Source organism: Ischnura elegans, chromosome 1 (genome assembly GCF_921293095.1).
Source record: "Ischnura elegans chromosome 1, ioIscEleg1.1, whole genome shotgun sequence".
Lineage (NCBI taxonomy): Eukaryota > Metazoa > Arthropoda > Insecta > Odonata > Coenagrionidae > Ischnura > Ischnura elegans.
Genome location: NC_060246.1, coordinates 66792936 through 66812960, shown reverse-complemented (window position 1 = coordinate 66812960; position 20025 = coordinate 66792936). Strand labels below are relative to the sequence as shown.

General features: G+C 39.8%; 1 protein-coding gene across 4 annotated transcripts in view; it reads right to left on the bottom strand.

Moving 5' to 3' along the window:
- Positions 1 to 20025, bottom strand: part of LOC124162481 (Down syndrome cell adhesion molecule-like protein Dscam2) — a 690555-nt gene that overhangs the window by 33122 nt on the left and 637408 nt on the right. For 3 of the 4 annotated variants that reach the window (XM_046539031.1, XM_046539045.1, XM_046539048.1), the window contains exons 11-14: positions 19303 to 19454; positions 18310 to 18420; positions 7262 to 7423; positions 4294 to 4659 (exon numbers count right to left, since the gene is read on the bottom strand). In XM_046539031.1, the coding sequence (XP_046394987.1) occupies positions 4294 to 4659; positions 7262 to 7423; positions 18310 to 18420; positions 19303 to 19454 (791 nt within the window). The remainder of the gene's footprint in view (positions 1 to 4293; positions 4660 to 7261; positions 7424 to 18309; positions 18421 to 19302; positions 19455 to 20025) is intronic. The other variant, XM_046539040.1, reaches the window with a different exon arrangement.

Below are 20025 nucleotides of genomic sequence, written 5' to 3'. Positions count from 1 at the left end.
GATCAATGCAGGTTTCATAGTAGGCAGAAACGGACGGGATGAAGAGAAAAGAAGGAGGTAATTTGAGGCAGAGAAGTGATGGTAGATGTAAATAAGGCCATTTAGAATTTTGTAGTGGACAAAGGATATTGACACAAAGAGATTCCAGTGAATTGATATTTATATCAAAGTCAACGGGAGTTGAGAGACAGAGTGAACAGAGATGAGAGCGAGGAAAAAACAGAGAAAGATTAAAAAGTGGCGATAAACATTCGTCGGGTAATTAAAGGCTCGTTCGGGAGTGACAGTATGATAGACAACCATTATCGTCATGTTTTGTGAGGTGACATTGCATAGTTGAAGAGACGTAATAGAAGGACATACAGAAAGATGAATGTGGCAATGGGGAAAGTGAGTGAACGTTATAACAGATTTTTTGGAAGACAGTAGAGAATTGGTGTGAGATTTTCATCAGAGAATTCGGGGGTCAATTTTGCGTTCCATACCAAGTTAAATTTACGTTCGATTTGATTTCGCATAGGAAAATAAGCATTTGAAATTCAAATAATTTCAAAGATGTCCAATAGGTGGAAAACAAAGATATTATTTTTGTTCCGAAGAATTCCACGAACGAGGAAAAAAGTGCGGATTTTACGCATGCGATACCATTTTAGGGTTGAATCAATAGAAAGTGAGGATGGGAGGGGAACACGTTGGAAGTTTAGGCGCGGTGGCCGAGGGTTTCCAACGGTGAGGAGGAAATTCGCAGGAATTCGACGGGGGAGAGAGGTTGCAGGACGAGGATGACGAGAGAGAGATAGAAAAATAGGAGTTTGGAGAAAGATAGAGAATGTAGCAACGAGAGCAGAAAGTAGCGTTCCATATACGTACCCGACCACCCACCGAAAAAACATTTAATTTTGTTCAAATCCGTCAGGTTCCAAGGGGATCACAGAGCATGGTGAGGAATTTTGAGAGGCGGGATGGGAGAAAGCGTTAGGGGGGGGGGGGGGGAATTTTTTCGCACAAAAAAATGAAATGATAAAAAAATCGACCCATTCAAATATGTAAGGAGACGAGAAAGAAGTTGGGAGGTGAATGAGTGGGAGAAGTGGAGAGAGAGAGAGAGAGAGAGAGAGAGAGAGAGAGAGAGAGAGAGAGAGAGAGAGAGAGAGAGAGAGAGAGAGAGAGGGGGTGGAAGAAGGGAAATAGAGAAGAAAGTTCATTCGGAATGGACCATCAAAAGACGCATTTAAGGAAGTTTTCAAATGGATGTCCAGAGTGAGAGAGAGAGAGAGGGGTTGAAGTTAAAGGAATTCCAAATGCGATTATCCCAAGTGTTTAAACGAGTTAATGGCAAGAGTAGGATGAGGTGGGGAGGATGAGACGCAGCAGATTAAGGGGTGGGTTGGCAAGGGGATGAGAGGCCACGGCAGGGTGGTGAGAAGGGATGAGGAAAGGGGGAGGTGTCCCGTGAAGACATGATGAGAAAGATGAGGAGAATAAGGTCGGAGGGTAAAGTACGTGGAACAGTGGGAAATGGACGAGTTTTGCGGTGTTGAAGAGAGCAGTCGAAGTAAGAGGGAAAGCAAGGTTTGGAACACGGAGGGGTGTCGGTTTTGTGAACACGGAAATAAGAAGCAAAGAGGGAAGGGAAACGTGAGGGTGGTCGTCGAGATGTTTTAGAGCATGTGTAAAGGGGTAAATAGAAGGTAGAAAAGGGAGTGTGTGCCAGGACAACGAAGAGGCAGATGTTTTCGGGTTAGGGCATGGAGGGAGGACGCAGAAGGGAGGAAAAGGAAGTTGATGAAGATGAGAGAAGGATAGGGAGGAGGAGGAGGGGGAAATATTCATCGGGCGAAGAAGGCGGTTGAAGGTTGAGACCGTTCCCAAAAAGAGAAGGAGAGAGAGAGAAAGAGAAAAAGAGACATGAGAAAATTACGCAATTATATTGTGAAAAAAGACATCACAGGAGCGGTTAAATCGAAAAAAAAAGAGAAATGGAGAGTAAGAGTAAAGAGGTTTCAAAAAAATTAGAGACAATAAATAAGTATTCCAAAAAAATATTTAGCAAGCTCAAAAGCTTTCGGAGATAATACAATCAATTCAATTGCCTTTTATTTTACTCCCTGCAGCGCGGAAAGCCGACCGGGAAAGACAAATGCACAACAACTTCAGAAGGGAGCTTTCCCATCGAATTTTCGCATTTTTTAAGTACCGAACTCTTTTTTTTCAAGAGTGTGAGAAAAATACCATCAGGAGGTCGTGATATTACCATGAACACGTTTATTTTAAGACTGTTCAAATTCGACCGGAATTAACTTCATTCTGAAAATTTCAGGATCCAAAAAGCCAAGATCCGCCGATGAATTGGTTAAAAGCCCCTCCGACAAGCCTCGCATGAGTCCACTGATCGAATTTCCACTCCCAAAGAACCGAAAGGCAAATCAAGAACACTTTAACACTCCCGCTCTCACTCGCTCTCGGACAACATACAAACACCCACAGATGCACACACCGATACATGTAAGCTATATGTACATACAGTATCAATCAATCAATATATATTTATGCACATAAATATATATGATACGTTTACATATGTAAGAATGAAGAGGATATCAACGTCAGTAGTAACAACAAGACCAAGAAATTCAATAGGTATTATAATATATTTGTAAAATACAAAGATATGTATATATATATAGAAAGAGAACGGCTAAAAATATTGAGATATAAAAAAGAGTTTTCAAAACTTGTAAGGCGAGCAGAGTAGGCTTAGAGGGAACCAAGGCAACGTAGAGCGCGGCGCAGAGTGGTGGTCAAACACGCGTGCATCGGACGCCTTCCGACGACGAAACCCAAGTGGTCCTTCCTCCGGAGGTGGGCCCGCTGACTTTCGAGCGATCGATGTGTGAGGCATCGAGTTTACTCATGGCATCGTCGTCATCGCTTTACGGCCTATAACATGATTCTTCTTGATGGCGAGGTCCATGACGGAGCACCGTCATCCCCGTTGTAATTTGTACCTCGACTCAACAGCGATCGAGTTTACGACGCGGAGTTTCTATGGCGCGTAAAGGGTCCGTAGTGTAACGGATACTGGAGTCGAGGATGGAATTCGTGCCCTTAAGTAAATTACATAATCCATCAAAAGATTGCTCGAGTGAACCCAGTTTGATGTGGCAGTAAATTGGGGGTGATCTTATTCCCCTTCATTCGAAGCTGTATACCCTTGGCTGTTTCGTAAGAAGGCTGCCTTGCCGCATTCGATTAATTCAGCATAAGGCATTTCTTGAATAAGAATGCTGGATCAAGTTGAGAAATTTCTATGAAAAAATTACTATTGAGGGAGTATTGCGATTCAAAATCACAGTTCTTGTTTTCATCTATTACCTACATCGGATCAAGTTGAGTACCTCGAATTAAGCTATAAAATGCATTACTACAGCTTTGATAAGTGTCGTTAAATGAAATTTCGTCCGAAATTACCGGCTGAACATGCAAAATATTTCATTAGTAAAAGTTACGTGTGTGGCCATGAAAATGTGGTTAAAATTGTATAATAGCGTTCAATTGTTTGATACGTTCTCGATTATGTTAATGAAATGTTATGAAAATCATTACTCTGCATGTAACTACATGCGGACAAAAATTATAGTAATACTCTAATTGGTAGTTACTGTTTGAACATACAAATTTCTCATGGATACCAAAAATAATAAAAATACTATATGACTAGTTGTCACTAATGGATGAAATTAATAAGATAAGCAGGACGCTGGCACCTTTTTACCTACTTAAGCGGAGATATTTTAACGAGAAAACCAGGAGTGCAACTATTTGATTCCTACTGATACACTTCCCTTTTTATACGCAATTGTTGGATGAGATGCCATGGGTACCATCAATAGCCACATCGATGCCACACATTGACGCTTGGCCAGCGAGCCCTCCCATCCGGGAGCCGTCTACATCGTCCCCACGTGGCCACCACGTGGTCGAGCAAAGACCTACGCGTACCTCGTGGCGGACGAAGAGAGGCATCAGGGTGGCACTGGGATCATCAAGGTTTGTTTTTGATTCCGTTGATCCAGTCGTTGTTCTTCTGCTGCCAATATCTCCAACTCACGTCGATATCTCCGGAACACCACCATGCTTACGCTTTCTTCACTTTTTTTTTTACGTCTCAGGCAGTCCGTGCTCGCGGCTCGACCTCTTTCGAGACCACGTTTCCGAGCGCTCGGCACTCTCGGCCCATCTCCCTTAGCCCCTTCCCCCGCCGTGTGTGCGTCTTTAAATATCCCGTTTTACCATTGACCATGAGCTGCTGCGTGTGAGAGACCGTAGCGGCCAAATTCTGTGCGACACAGGAATAATTGCCATTGTGTCTCGGAGACAGGGACTCGATGAGCAGAATGCTAGTGAACTGGTCCACGTGAGACACAGATATCCCTGAGCCGGAGGACGAGGATGAGGCCGAGGCGGAGGAAGAAGAGGAGGCCGAGGAGGAGGAGGAGGAGGAGGGAGGTGAGGAGGGGGAAGATGGGAGGGGGATACCGTCCTTAAGCCAAGAAACGGTGAGGGGGATATCCCCTTTAGTGACTGAGCAGGTAAAACTCGCCCTTTCACCCATATTTAGCGTCTTGTCTACGTGGAACGGACTAATTTTGGGGGGAACTGAAAGGAAAGCAGAGAAAGAGAGAAAAAAAGAGAGATATATAAGAGTCGACGGGCTTGAATGAGATACTTGAATTAACCACTTCAAATAAATAACGGGAGGATGGGAAATGAAATCAATATTTTCAAAAAACTTTTTTTGGTTCACCCCTCGGCGTTTCTCCTGGAGCATCGTTCTTTTAACTGTTTTTTTTTCCTGCTGAAAAAAGTTGAGAGAAGAGTTAGTGAAGACGCTTGTGGAGAAATTGTAAGATTAAAGGAAACATGTGATATAAAAAAAGAAGTACTATGGCTTCATTGAATTGGTGAATACTGTATGTTCTTGATGCAAATGGGCCATGAAAAGGCGCGGGAAGTGAGGCGAACTTGTCCATTAGTTTTCCACGGTCAATTTTATGTACGAGATTAAGAAGCTTTTTTAAGAGATATTCAAGGAGCACCTTGATAAACTGGGGAAATGATCGAATGATAAACGAGAACAATTACAGCTTGGAGAATTTAATGAACAATGTATCGTAAAAGTATTAAAAAACTTTAACCTGTTTTAATGTTCTGTAGAACATATTTAGAGTACAGTATTTGTCACACAATGCAGTTTTGTGTGTTTAGAGTTTCAATAATGAATATTTTTAATTTTCTAGGATTCCAAGGATTTCTAGTATTACTCTACAAAGACATTTAGATAACATCCCTCTCTCAAAATGCATTAAGAGACATGAATCAATGAAAAGTACGATATAATTTTTTGACACGGAAACTAAATAGAGGTAGAAAATGAAATATAAAGCGAATAAATACAGCAATAATCATTAGAACACGCAATTTGTATGGACCAGTCGTAGTTTAACCACAGGAATGATAGTTTATAGTATATGAGGATAAAAATTGACGTACGTAACGTGGACATTAAAAAATGTACAGAACTACACTATGAACAAAGTAGAGGGTTTAATTAACTAATCTGCATCAGACCAATTATGCGTCGAGGTGAAAAATCTCCTGACCAGATCTAATCGTGGTGTTCTCTCTTGTGGGGAATTAAGACTGATTAAGAATTATTAATTTTACAAAAATAAAAGAGATTCTCTTGACGTTAAATTTACTTGTGTTAGAGATGTATGAAAAAGCGATCAATGGAAAGAATTAAAAACTTAAAATATCACTGTTAGAGTAAAATAATACTTTAAGACAATATTTCAAGTGATAATTGCTTCAAAAGAATAGACACGAGCTCCCAATTTAAGTGTGACCATTCGCACCAAGAACAAATTGTAGCATCACAAATTCTAAGATTGCCTCTATTTATAAAAACTATTGAGTTAATGACAAAGATTGCATGCAAAAACTTTTACACTTAATGAAAGTTTCAATGATTATTAGGTTGTACAGTAATTTCATGTCAAAAACGATTAACGACAATGGTTTAACTACTTTAACATATTGTTTTCCAATAACTTTCGGATAAGAGAAAACCACACGAAACAAGTTCTAATTGTAAGTAGTGTTGACTCCACATATTCTTTCACTGTTTCACCTATCACATTAACTCCTTAACCCTTACGGCAAACCGTTTATCGACTATATTCATACTATAAACAGTATTTCTGCCTGATGTAAACGACATGGAATATGAGAAAAGACATTTAGTTTTAAGTGCATCAATAAAACTTAAGTATGAATGTCTGTGGTGACAAGAACCAGCGGAAAGATAAATCCACTTGGTTTTATTTTAATTTAATTTATTACTCAACATTAACAAGATGTTTTAGGATTGAGCTGAACCGTGATTAGTGTTAAACTTAATGATGACCTTTAAGCAGTTTAAACATCTTCTTGCGGCAAAAAAATTCCCTACGCATCGTTTTGGAACTTTAGACCATTTCTTCCAATTTCAGTCACCCAATCTCTGCAAACTAATTTAATCCACCGTAGGATTAGCTCGTTTTCCAACCCATCCAAGTTTAAGCACTTTATCTATGGAGCTTAGACCATTCCCGCACCTATTTGACTCTGCTTATGGCGCGGTTTTCAAACAGTCGACTAAGTTCATCGGCACATTTAGAAGAATTTCCCGAGATGACACTGAATTCTACCGAGCCGATTTCATAATGTCTCCATTTAATTATATAGCAGTGTCATGATTAACATCAATTAATTTATACATACAAAAAATTTGTCCTACTACGTTAAACAGTTAAAATGTCGCTGAGTCGGGCTGATATCACTGAAATTAAAAATAAATGCATTAAACTGTGATCCTCACGGAGCTGATCAGGAATAATGATAGTTATAACCTGAAGAGAGAGGAATTTTTTTATGACGGGTTTAAGGATACAATGATTTATATTCAGAACAATTCATCCATATGAGAAGAATTTTTTGATACAAAAATTTGATGTAAGATTTTATTAGAGTATCAACATATGTGTTGACCATCTATAGAAAAGCTCAAAAAGAGTTAAATTTAACTTTAAATTATTGTTTTATTTCTTCTAGCCAAGCCATATCATCAATTCAATGGCTTAGGGTTGGGGAAAACCCCTGTTTTCTCATAAAACACTACTGAATCAACCTTCTACAAAGAATAGAATGCCTTCATTACCGATTACAGCCACCTCCCCACTGCGTCTAGCGCTGTGTCCTTGTTTATTTCTCGCTGTGCAGGTGTAGACTCCAGCGTCCGACTTCTTTTGCACATGATCCACCGACAGCGTTCCATTTGGAAATACCTTTTGTCGCAAATCTACCGGGAGCTCTCTGTTATCTGTCAACGAAAAATGAAAACATATCCTCAACAACAACATACCATGACAGGTTTCCGTGAGTAACGCTTTGAGGGCTTGAGACGTTATATTGAGTCCGTACGCATTTAAATTGCAACGATGGGAGACGTAATTTTTCATTTCGCTTAAAATTAAAATGAATTTCTGCTGATATAAAGCAATAATTTAATTCAACATCATCCCACCCATTCTTAAAGAAAGGAATTTCAAATTGAGTTATAATAAAACTTAACCTAATAATGAAAGTAGAATGCAGCTGACAGATTTACGAATTCATCAAAGAATAACCCACAAGGAGCGAAGGAACCCCTTCATTTCAGGTTACTCTCAAACTGACGAAAAATTAACGAATTAATATGCCCAATTACAATCTGTAACGAGGTCAAGCATTAGTGGGTAGAGGACCAAACAAATTGATTCAGTCCATCTTTGCTAGAGTCAATTTATGGGTTCTTCCGTGTTAACTGGGACTGAAGTTGACCCTTAACCCCTCACATTTTGATGAACTTTGTTTGTCTCCTCAAGAAAAAAAAATTGGAACCTTTTCGTGAAAATCGAAAAAATTGTATTTTTAAAGTAATGTCTTTTCACGAGCATAAAATTTTCGAAGTCACATTTTTCAACTATGAATCAATGAATACAGATTTAGGCGACTTATTTCTACACTATAGTAACTAAAAAACGAAAATTTAACCGAAATATTACTTTAGTGTTTGATTGTCGGACCAATTAACCGTCAAACGATGGAAAAATTAAAATGACACTAATATTCTATCATCATCATTCGGCCATCTGAAATTTCTCTCTCGCTTATAGGGTGAGAGAAAGAGAGAGAGGATAAAAGGCCGGCAATCGTACATCACGTAGGCAGCTAAAAGATCGAGTGGCAAGGAATTTTGCGGCTTTTTGAGGGTGGCTAACAAAAGCAGATGGAGTATAATCTAGAGTGCCATTAACTCCGGTCGTTATCTCCAATATTCTCCCGCCATTAGTATCCCCCGCCCATCTCATCCCGGCCGCCACACACCACTGCCATCTACCGGGCGATAACGTTTTCCCGCGCTCGTTCTAATCTATCGCGTCCACTGCTCCCCCTTCCCTTCCACCCTCCCCCCCACCCATCCCCCCCTCCACTTAGTTTCCCTCCCTCCCTCCGACGCTCTTCACTCTCCATTATCCGAGCTCCTTCCCTGAAGAAAAAAGAGAAACACGGAACACTACTAACTTTATCTTACTCCGTGAGAATAAAAAATATCTCTTTTTTCCCCTCTCTCAAACGCACATCCAGGCTCCGCGGTCCATCCCAGGCGTCCCTGGTTCCTCCTACTACTCATTCGCTTATATAACTTATTCCCCATTATATCCGGACAACCTCATTCTTTTCCTGCACACCTCGAGATATTTTTCTCGCACCGCACCGTTCTCGCACCGAGCCTTGCCTTCATCTGAGCCGTTAATTGTGGGCTTTTACCGTAATCAGAAGCATGAATCATTACGGTCCCGGCGAGGGCGAAGCACCGCCACGAATTCGGCGAATTTTGATTCCATGGTCTCGCCTACAGCACGCATGTATGGGGAATATTTCAACCGTGCCGACGCCATCCACGAGAGAGAGAGAAAAATAGAATTCGCCGAAGTAAAGCCGCAGGGCACCATAGAAAACCCTTTGAAAATTTCGTGAGAGATAGAGGTAGAGTGAGATGAATGGATTATTTAAGGCTGAATATTTAATCTTCACCCTTGTTTAAAATTTGAGCACTTTGCGTAGCCGTGTGTACGAAGTTTTGGAGAGCTCTTTCAAAGGAAGACTCTTGGACGGGCTCAATGCTTGTTCCTACGCGTGAAAGGCATAGGTTTTCTGAACACCGCGCTATCACATTGTGTCATTTGAGGCAGAGTGGCCGTTAAAGAGGGGTCCGAAGGTATTGTGTAGCGTCAAAGAAGAGCTAAAAATGTCAAAGGAAAGACAAAGGTGGTTGTAGCGTAGTGTTGCCTGACGGCAAGGGGGTAAATGCATTGCTGCCATTCTGTTTGGGGGTACGCTGCAAAAGGGACGTCTGAGCAAGATTCTTTGGAAAAGACGGTGCAACCGCTGCACATTACTCCGTTTTGCGAAGAGGCGAAGAGGATTCCGCGAGATCCTGGAGGACATTCTTTCTCTTTTTCATTCTCACCACTAGACTACGAGACAGTGTACGAAATTGGAATACCAACCATGGGGAGGTCCCGTGAGAAATAAGCGGGCAGGCGCTGATGAAATGGACTTCAGCTGCCTTGTGAAAGTTAGCCCCAAAAGAATAATACAAAAGAGGATCCTGAAATCTGCCTCTAAATGTGTTGTCACCCGCTGCGCATTTACATGGGTTTACGATGGTCGCCACTCGCGTCGCTGACTGACAAATTGATCCGAGTTTCACGGGGAAATAAAGTATAATTATGGGAACTAACCGAAATTCATAAACGTGATGATGTAACCTATCAAATTCATTACATTACAATGCTATTCCTCGCAATGAAAAGCATTGTACCGCAAAATATTTGCAAAAAGTGGGTCGCATTGCACTCATCACCGCGCCGCGGACATTTTTGAAAACCGATCAAAATGCGACCTAAGTGGCTACAGAAATAAACCTTCTATGGAATGAATTTGGGCCTCCTCAATGCAGTTCCCTTGGTTAGCCCGCTCCATCATTGGGTACTCGGGATGAAAACGAATCACCTTTGCTCTTTTTGTCTTGTCGGTTTGACTACCAATAGTTCAGCTTTCGGCTCCATAAAATTCCGTATAATTTATCGAACCTCGGTTGAAATAACGGAGGCGGGTGGTATTATTTACAAGTTAAAGCTAAAATGGAGAGAGACGCTCCATCAGCTGACTTTGCAATATTGCAAAATTTGACGGAATGCGTTCAAAAATAAATTTTTCAGCATACTTATGAAGGATATTTGGTCTTTTCCAGGACACCAATTTATTTTTTTAGATAGGCTTACTAATTATCTGAAAAGTTTTAAGTAAAACCTTTTGCATGGATTTAAATATTATATTCATCATTACACATAGGTATTTTTGTTAGTAACCAACCTGAGAGTATATTATCCCATAAACTGACATTACTCAAAGTATGGTTACTAAAGGGAGTGGTTAAAGACAGTGCATATATTGATACAGGTTAAGGTTGATTAAATAACCTGTCTATTAAATATTGTCCGTTTCATTAATTTACACAATATACATTGAAATTAAGTTAGTAAGATAACATATTCCAAGAAAAATTGAACAAGCAACCTTTGCAACCTGAATTGTTTAAAAATTAAACCATGTAAAACTATATCGATCAATGCTATATATTACATTTAAAATACAATTAAAGTGCACGATTAAGTGCGTGTCATTGTAGTCTTTCCTCCAAGTTAACACGTTCTAAATTTCCGTTCCATATATCGCTTGAAAGACGATACAGAAGAGAAAGGAGGATAACTTGGCATTAAATATCTTAATAGCTTCGGGAATCTTGAGTGTCGACTTAAAAGGGGGCTCAGCTGCCTCTGCACCTCCCCTCATACTTCAGTGTCACCCGCCGTGTTCGTCATCCCACGCCACCCATCGATCGTTCACCTCCTTGCGCTTCCCCCCGTTCCTTCCTTTTACACCCGCTTGATCTTCTTGCCTTGCATCTGTTTGTGCGATCACCTCCTCCGTCCCATGGGCTTTACTTTTGTTCGATTCATCTCTCCATCCGAGAGGAAACATCGAAAGTCTTGGATTTGAACGCGATTCGATAAGTTTTGAGCCATTTTATTGTCATCATCTCAAGTGGTTCGTAAGCGAATGATTTGAATTGATGGTAACGTGGGAATACACAACTTTAATCGAAAGAAGCTGAAGAGAGTTGGGAAACTGTCATCTTTTATCAGATTTACAACGTAATGAGCCAACGAAAAACTGAAAAATAGACCGCCTCTAAGTTTTTGTAACCTAGAAATGATTTTGAATCAGGGTATTTATGAACCACTCTAGTAACCACAGATTTAGGACCTCACAATAGAAATTTTGCGCCATCTCCTAGTTAGAGTTGTATACTTAATTAGTCCTTAATAAACTTATTTACAGGCATAAACTTTTATTGTAAAACAAGTCCCTCTACGTCACATATTCTTATGTTCTCATTCATGATTTGCTCTATAAGTTACGCATTGCCTTCACTACTCGTTGTTTACATTAAAATCATCGGTTATCGCTCATAACGATTGATAAAATAGATTCTTACCTCTACAGCTAGCATAAAATTTTTTAAATACTGAATTAAAAGCTAGAAAAGACGACGAAGACTACTGAATGTTCAACGCGGGAACTAAGAATTAGAATTAAATATAATTTAATATGACCTCAAATTAAGAATAACTAGTTCAAAAAGTAAAAAAATGCACTGTTTTGCATTTGTACCTATCAATAATCTCAAATGCCTTCTGATATTGATCGTATCGTGTTGACAAATATGGCGAAGTTGGTTGTAATTCACACCAAATGAAATATATACGAAATAGGAAAAGGCGACAATTCATTCGGTACGTATTTACTGAGAATAATTCCAAGAAGTGAAGGCGGAAGAAATGGAGAGGACAAATTACAATCTATAATTTTGATCCAAAAACATTTAAAAATAAAATGGAACTAAATATACCTTAAGGAAAGAAATAAAAAAGGTGGAGATATTTGAGGATATAACGGCAGAATAGCGTTCCTGGCACGAAGTCACTTGTAAGTTCACGTTAAGTTCAGTAATTCCGCGGTAGAGAATTCATTCCTCCTTGGTATGCCTTTACCGGGATTTGGAGTCGCGCGAGCTGTTTGGACCACAATCTTTGTCCTCAGCGGAGTTGCCATAGCGCTGGAGGTCGAGATGTTTTATGTTGTCAATCGTGGAATACCAAAAGAGAGATATTAAATCAAATGTATTCCGCAAAACACTTTGTATGTTTTCGTAAAATGTTCTCAGGATCGCCACCGGGTCAGGAACTGCATAGTTGCCGACGTTTCGATGTCCTACTCGGCCATCGTCCTCAGGGCAGTAAGTGAGCGTGGTTTACTGAGGGCGTGAGTTTACGAAGTCTATTCGCCGGGAAAGCACTAAATCTTTCTTCACTATGTCAACAGTATGGGTCAACGAAATTTACCACTCGCGTTGTTGACGGTAAAACAATCAGAATTTCATGGGAAAATAAGCCCTTAGGGATTTTAACGGAAGTTTACATCTATCAAAACCATAATTTTCCAATGCGCAATTCCACGCAATTGCAAATAATGTATTGCAAAATACTGAGAATAACCGCTCTGCACTCATCGCCGCGCCGCGGATATTTTTGAAAACATTAAAAAGCAGGGATGGCAAGTGAAACGAAAATTCGTTCCTGCACGAAATTAAAATCACCAAGGAGTTTAGTTTCGACCCGGGACGAAACTTTACTCCCGGGAACGAAACTAAATTAATCGAAACTCCGCTGCTCATAGCTATGTTTTGATCCCAAAAGTCGAGTGGAAAGGGAGAAGAGGGAATAGTTTCGACCCATTACGTTTGACACATGTTTAAAGAGGTTAAAACATAGATCTTAAAAATCGAATGGCCAGTTTGCGTTCACCGTTCTTCTGTTAGTGGTAAAAATATGAGTGCGCCATGCATCTACAAATAATGGTGTGCCGAACCTCTACTTCATTCAACCATACTTCGTACACGGTGTGTGGGTCGAAACTAAACCGTTCGAAGGAGAAGCACGTGGTCCCTCCGGTGCGAAACATAATCCACGTTTCGTTTCGTCCCAGAGTTTCGACCCGAAGTAGTTTTGACTCCGATTTCGTTTCAACTCTGAGTTTAGCTCCCCGTTTTCCATGCATTTCCATCCATCTCCCGGTTTAAATCCATTCCGATTCTATATTTTGCTCCCGGGAATGAAACTATTGAAATTTTACTGGTTTTGACTTTTGTTTCGTTTCTATTGTCATCCCTGTTAAAAATCGACCGCAGCGGCGACACAAATCAACCTTCTGCGGGGCCTCCGGTATGTAGTCCCCTTGTGTATACCATAATATAACGCTGGGCACGGTAAAGAGAAACTCGGCCAATCCTTCAGTTGGAGTGAGGGGTGAGTAGAGGCCCGCCTTTATATCACTGCCCCGATTGCGCGGCCTTCCCTTCACGTCTTCCTCATCCCGGGTGGCGGCGCGGCGGGGTGGAGCGGAGAGGGTGCCAACTCAACTCCGCCCCATCCATCGCCGCCCGACACCACCGCCAAACTCCTTCATTTTCCCTCCGTCCTTCTCTCCCTCATCCATTTTCTTCCTTCCAAGCTTCTTCTTCCTCCTCCTCCTCCTCCCCCCGAGACGCTATACAACTCCCTTCACGTCCCCCACTCTCGGACCCATTTGTAATCAATCTTCATCGCTTTCCTTCAAGCCTCCACGCTTTCCTTCTCCACCACCACCAACACCGGCGCCCTCGTCGTAGCTACTTTCTTCCACTCTCACTTGACTCATTGCTTCCAGTCTTCTCTCCACTCCATCACCCCCACGCCTCCTCAATGATCTTGCGAATTTTTGGCGCAATTTGATGTAGCCTGAGATGCCGGAAAAGGTAATTGAGCTCGGACGAAAAGTTACTCTCTTCAATTTTTATTTTTTCATGTTTTTTTTTGCAACTCGCAAAGGTTCCATTTGTGGTCTGATCACACAAGGGTATGTTTTAATTCATTCCCTCCGTAAAAAAAATACTGTGCCGCAAGCTAGGTCGCCAGAAAAAGTAAAAAGAGTTTAATCAATTTCGGTTACAGAGTCGGAGATGGACGCATGCGCACTTATTCCACCCAATTAAGCAATCATATTTCCTTCGAACTGTATTTCCAACTATTTTGAAACCATTTATGTATTCAATGAAATGCATCCTTATTCTATTACGGTTAAGTGCATTTCACCTTTTAGGATGAAAATTTTCATCCTAATATTTATGTAGAGCTAAATTTATCTCTTCAAAGGATACATTAGTCCTCTAATTCTTATCAATTATTTAAAATATCTCTTGAATTACATATTAATGCCATAAAGTTAAATTTTAAAGGTCTCATAAAAACAATTTGCACGCATATTTGCGACTAATTGGAAACAATTGACGTCATTTCCAACAGATTTTCAGATTATAAATCAACTCATCTTTTACCCTTATAATGTTATCTCATTGCCTTTACGTTATCTACAGTTGAATTTGGACATGTTCTTTAAATAAAAGAAACAAAAAGATTGGATATTTGGGACAAATCTGATAAAAAGTATGGAAACCATATGAATGAATTCTATCCCATTACACTTCCATAACGCTGATATGCTTACGTCCTCCAACTCCTGCATGGCCTCAATAATTCTTTTTGTTCCCAATATTTTCTCAAACTCTCAATACATGTTTGCAAATGAGAGCCTACCACATCATATTTTCACCCTGAGAATGAAGGCGGAGCCACCGAGGTACGGAGGTGAGCCTCATATTTTGAATATTATGCAAAGTATTTTATTGTATTATATTTACTTGTCAATCTGTGAAAAAATAGAAGGTATCATTCTAGCCTGACCGGTCTCTTATCGTGGCGCATCACTCGTTTTTTCAATTTCTGTCATCATCTTGAAATGTTCCGGGTACGTAAAGTATGAATGTCAACATTTTCCCATATCTGAATTTTGAAAATGTAACCTCTGCCCATTCTTATGTGTAAAAATTAATACTCTAAAAACTTATAAATGTTGACACTGGTCCAATCTATATTATACCCTAAAACCATAAAGATAATAACTTACGATTGGAAAATGACAAAATACCACAGATTGCGAGAGGATGAAGCGTTCTCTTTGTATAAAATAAAAATACTCACCCCTCTTACCGTAAAGTTTTTTTTTTCTTCTCATTTAAAAAAATATTTGCCCACACTTCCACTAATGAATAGAAAATCTGTAAAATTTTAACGTCAAAAGCGTTGCAATAACCATTTGTATTTAGTTGTATTTACAATCGTTTAGTTTTGTTAGAAATATATTTTCACCTCATTTAAAAAAAAAGCATTAGCCATTATTTCATCGAATTTCATGAAAGGAAAATTAGTTAAATATTAACGTCAAAAGCGTTGCAGGAGCTGTATTTACACGGGTTTAGTTTTATTACCCTTTATTTTGCCGTCTCATTTTCAAAAATCATTTGACAATACTTTTACTAACGAGGAAAAATTAGCTGAATTTTAGAGTCAGGAGCGTTGCATGAGCTAGCTCTATTTACGTGGGTTCCTTTCGCCTAAGAATATTTTACGTTTCGTTCGTGGATATTCCGTATCTCGCGAGACCGCCTCCCTTCTAAATCTCCCGACTGCTTTAAGACCTTTCCTCGACCAGCTCACCCAACGCTTGCGACTAATGCCCCTCTTATCCCACACCTCCACCCCGCATATCTCCCTCTTTCTCCCGCGCTAATCCCCGCCCACACCCCCTTCACTCTCTCTCTCTCTCCCTTCCCTCCGACACACCCCCTCCCACACCCTGCTCCATATTCGACTGTTTGTTCTTCCGCTTTGAGTGCTCTCCACCGCTTTCCCCCCCAAGTGGGGGCTTCAAACGTGACGTGCTCCCTCCGCGCTATTCCTTAAGCCGCACTCCTACCGGCGCCAACGAAGAGCCACCAATCCATCCTATCCCTTCTCGATCTTTTCCGAGATATAGACGGTCTCTCTTTCTCTAGCGCCCGATGCACTGGTTCAAAAAAAAAAGCGTCACTTGTTGTTCGAGAGATTTTTTTTTCTGTGAAAATGCTATTGAGGGTCATTCAATTTTCGCTCAAGTATGTGGGGTGGTGGGTATGTCCCCTATAATCTACGAAAGAAGGTGGCACTTACGTTGCTAAATTGTTCGAAATTCGTTCATTCAGGGGATTCCAGTTCGAGTCCAGGCTATGAAAAGTGATTTAATATGGTTTATTTGTCTCCGGATCGTATGTATTCCAGTAGACTTTATATCGCGATTATGAATTAGAGTCTTTGGAAGAATAATGCAGTAATATTTTCCAACTTTATGTTCGCCTCTTGCCAAAATTTCTACAATTAATTTTAGTTATTAAATTACTCGAAAATTTTTCAATACGAATGAAGCGGAAACTTCGGTTAGTTGGTAAAATAAATTTAAACTAAATTATTATCACGAGAATAAGAAAGTTGTTTGTGTGCTAGCGAATTGAGGTCATGAAGAGATATTCTCTAAGTCTTTGCTTCCATCCAAAGTGAACTTTCGGATCTCTTCACCTTCTTACTTCCTAGTCTGATGAAGCGATTTATAATAGACAAATAGAACTATTTTGGGCATTTATATAGGCATTGTTAGGATATTATTTGCCATATTCCTTCAAAAAGCACGCTCATTACTTACGGCTAGGGTTAGTAGGTAAATATCTAGAATGACGGTTCCAATTCACAATTTAATAAAATTCAGAGAAAAGCAATACTTTTGAAAGTTGAATATTTTATACTGATAAAGAAGAAATCTATAAATGGAAATACTATAATAATAAGTTATGATATATAGTTTTCAAAACGACTCCTTTCTATTTTAAATAAAAATTTACCATTCATGATTGGCATTTGTCCCTCAGAAAACCCCCACATACATAACAAGAAGTGCTATGATATATGTATATACCTCTTGCCCGAAAATTTATGACGCAACTCCATTATGTGCTTGTTTGTCGATTACGTTCCCTGGCTATAAATGAATTTGGGAATCGATAATTAATTGTCAGATTTTAATGAAGAGGGTTTATGTACTTTTGCGTATTGTTTTTGAATTTTGCTTTTGATATTTTGTGTTCTGGATTATATATATAACTTAGTGCTGTTTTTTAACACCTGATAAGATGATAAATACCCGGGTATTTTATATTTGTGATACCACGAAGATTAGGCCAAATTGCAACCCGTCGCCGCTTGGTTTTGGTCGAGATCCAGGAAACTTCTCATGTTTGGTGAAGAGGCTTGGCTGCTGTGGTTTCAAAAATCCTAAGACTGGGGAGGACCCTCGGGGTTTCCTCCTCCATAGTCCTGAGTGGAGTTAGTGGTGTGCGCTTGATGAGGAAGACGACGCGTTCCGGGAAGAGAACCACTCTATAGCCGCCGCTTTCCCGGGGAAACACGCTGAAAATTTCTGCGACAGAGGTAATTATCTCGGAGGATGATATTTTAAGACTTCCGAACTGGCCCCAACTTCTCATGAAAGTAATATAGCGCGTCGTTCTCCCCTGGAATGAGGCAGCCGAAGCTCCAGTTTTATTAAAAATTTTGATCCTTGCTCCCGTTTTAAACGTTTCCAAGAACAACAAAAATAACTCCGTGAATCAACATCGTTTTAGTCTTGAAATTCAACTTAGTACGTTCCCTCGTCGGCGTTTTTTTGGCGATTTTAGCCGAAATGGAAAGCAGAGTTGGTTTTGTAATCGGCTTCCATTCAAACTTATTTCCTTAATGATAGGCAGCAGGCGCATAATAAGATTAGACATTAACAATAGATAGTAATTCACGAGGATTATAGGTAAATGAGTACTTTCACAACTCAGGTAATTTCAAGAATAACGTATTCATACGTATTATAATGACAATTTTAGGGGTGAATGGTGGACAAAAATTTTCAAAATTTCCGAGAGAGATTACATTTTTTATTATTATTTTACAGCAGAAGTAAATCATTAACATCATCACTTTTATTTCAAGTTTTCTTTAAGATATTATATAAAATAATGACATGGCACACCGAACAGATAATGTCGCCAAACACGTAAGCATATAGGAAAAACAGGCTTACCTCTCTCCCATCGGACGTCTTCTATTGGATAACCAGCAACAGGACACTTAAGAATCAGTCTTTCACCAGCTACAGCAGTCACCTTGGGGATTGGACGAATGTATGGCAGACCTGTAGACGAAGGAAACGATTACTTTGATTCAGAAAGTACACACCGATATTAAATGGAGTGCTCCATGAGGATCAGCGCCGTCGTTTCGAGGTCACCAAATTTGAAATGAACTGATGTAAGGTTTACCACTCTAAGGAGCTAAGAAAATGAAAGCTGAACTCGATGTTAACTCAAAGCTCTTGATAGGGGAAATGCAAAGTTAAAGATCATCTCGCGCCTTCAATGATTTCCTTCCATTTCTACCAACGGATTGTTTACGGGAAAATAATTATTTAATCTATTTTTTCGATAACATCAGTGAAAATTCTATTGAATTCGAATCGAAAATGTACTTCATCAAATTTCAGCTCAAGATGATGTATGGAATGCAATATTCACGTAAGATGCATGCATACATAGATAGGCATAAGTTGGGGTGGATAAATAGGTGGCCCAAAAATCACCTCATTTTGGATTTATAGTCAAGATGCGATATAACCACATTTAGCATTTGATTAAAACAATTGTAAAATTATTAGAATGCCAATATTATTCATCAATTTACTAATAAGTACTAAAAATGGAGATGACGGTTTATTTATTTAATAATTTTCTGAATTGCGTAGCGTCCCCAACGGTAAGAAACTAACGTCACATCATTAAGACGGATGGAGAGCTATAAGAAACGGCAAGGAAAGTAGCACGAACGGATCCGTCCGCACAAGGAAGGCAAACTCTGGCAGGAAATAATGTGGCAGGTTGTAATGGATGGTCTCACTCTTGAGTTGGGCTCACAGCAACAAAAAAGGAGAACTGTTATAATTAGGTAAGTGCTCAGTTTTGGAAACTGCGCAGTCGTCTTTGGCGCACGCAGGTTAACGTTCATATTTTTTCCCACTCACCATACACGTTCAGTCTTGCGGAATGCGAGGAGCGGCCGGCCCTGTTCTGCGCCGTACAAGTGTACTCCCCTCCGTCCTCCACCATGACGTTGCTAATGTTCACGTGACTGATCACGTCTCCGTGGACAGTGACATATTGGCCGATGACGAACCTGCGAAGGAAAACAATTTGTTGGGCGAGTGTGTTCCCATCACTTGGTGAAGAGGATCCTCGAAGCGACCGATCGACATCTCGGAGGACATCCATCGTTCTCGAGGAGTTTACCCCTTGACGAATCACCTGATATATATATAGACACCCAATGAACCGTGAAACGAGAATTATAAGGCTTATTGGCGTAATTGCCTTTTATTCGCCGATTCCTATAAGAGATAATCTACCGAATATGATTGGTTGGAATGAAATACGATACTCCAATATTACTCTTCAACCCTACCGGTCCCCTAATTGTGTTCTTTTTTCCAGTGCAACATGTTAATATAAAAATGTAACGAACAATATTTTATAATTTAATAAAAAATATTGTTTGAAATGACTATGAAAATGGTGACATATTTTGTTAATATTAAATAAACGCACTTGAAATTGCTTTTATGATGAGGACTTTTATCGTGAGGACTTTTAATAATAAAATTATCGAACTTAAGACATAATTCATTAACCAGAATATTCTATAAGTATATGTTTTCAAAGCATTTAATTCGTAATAAGTTAGAGTGTGA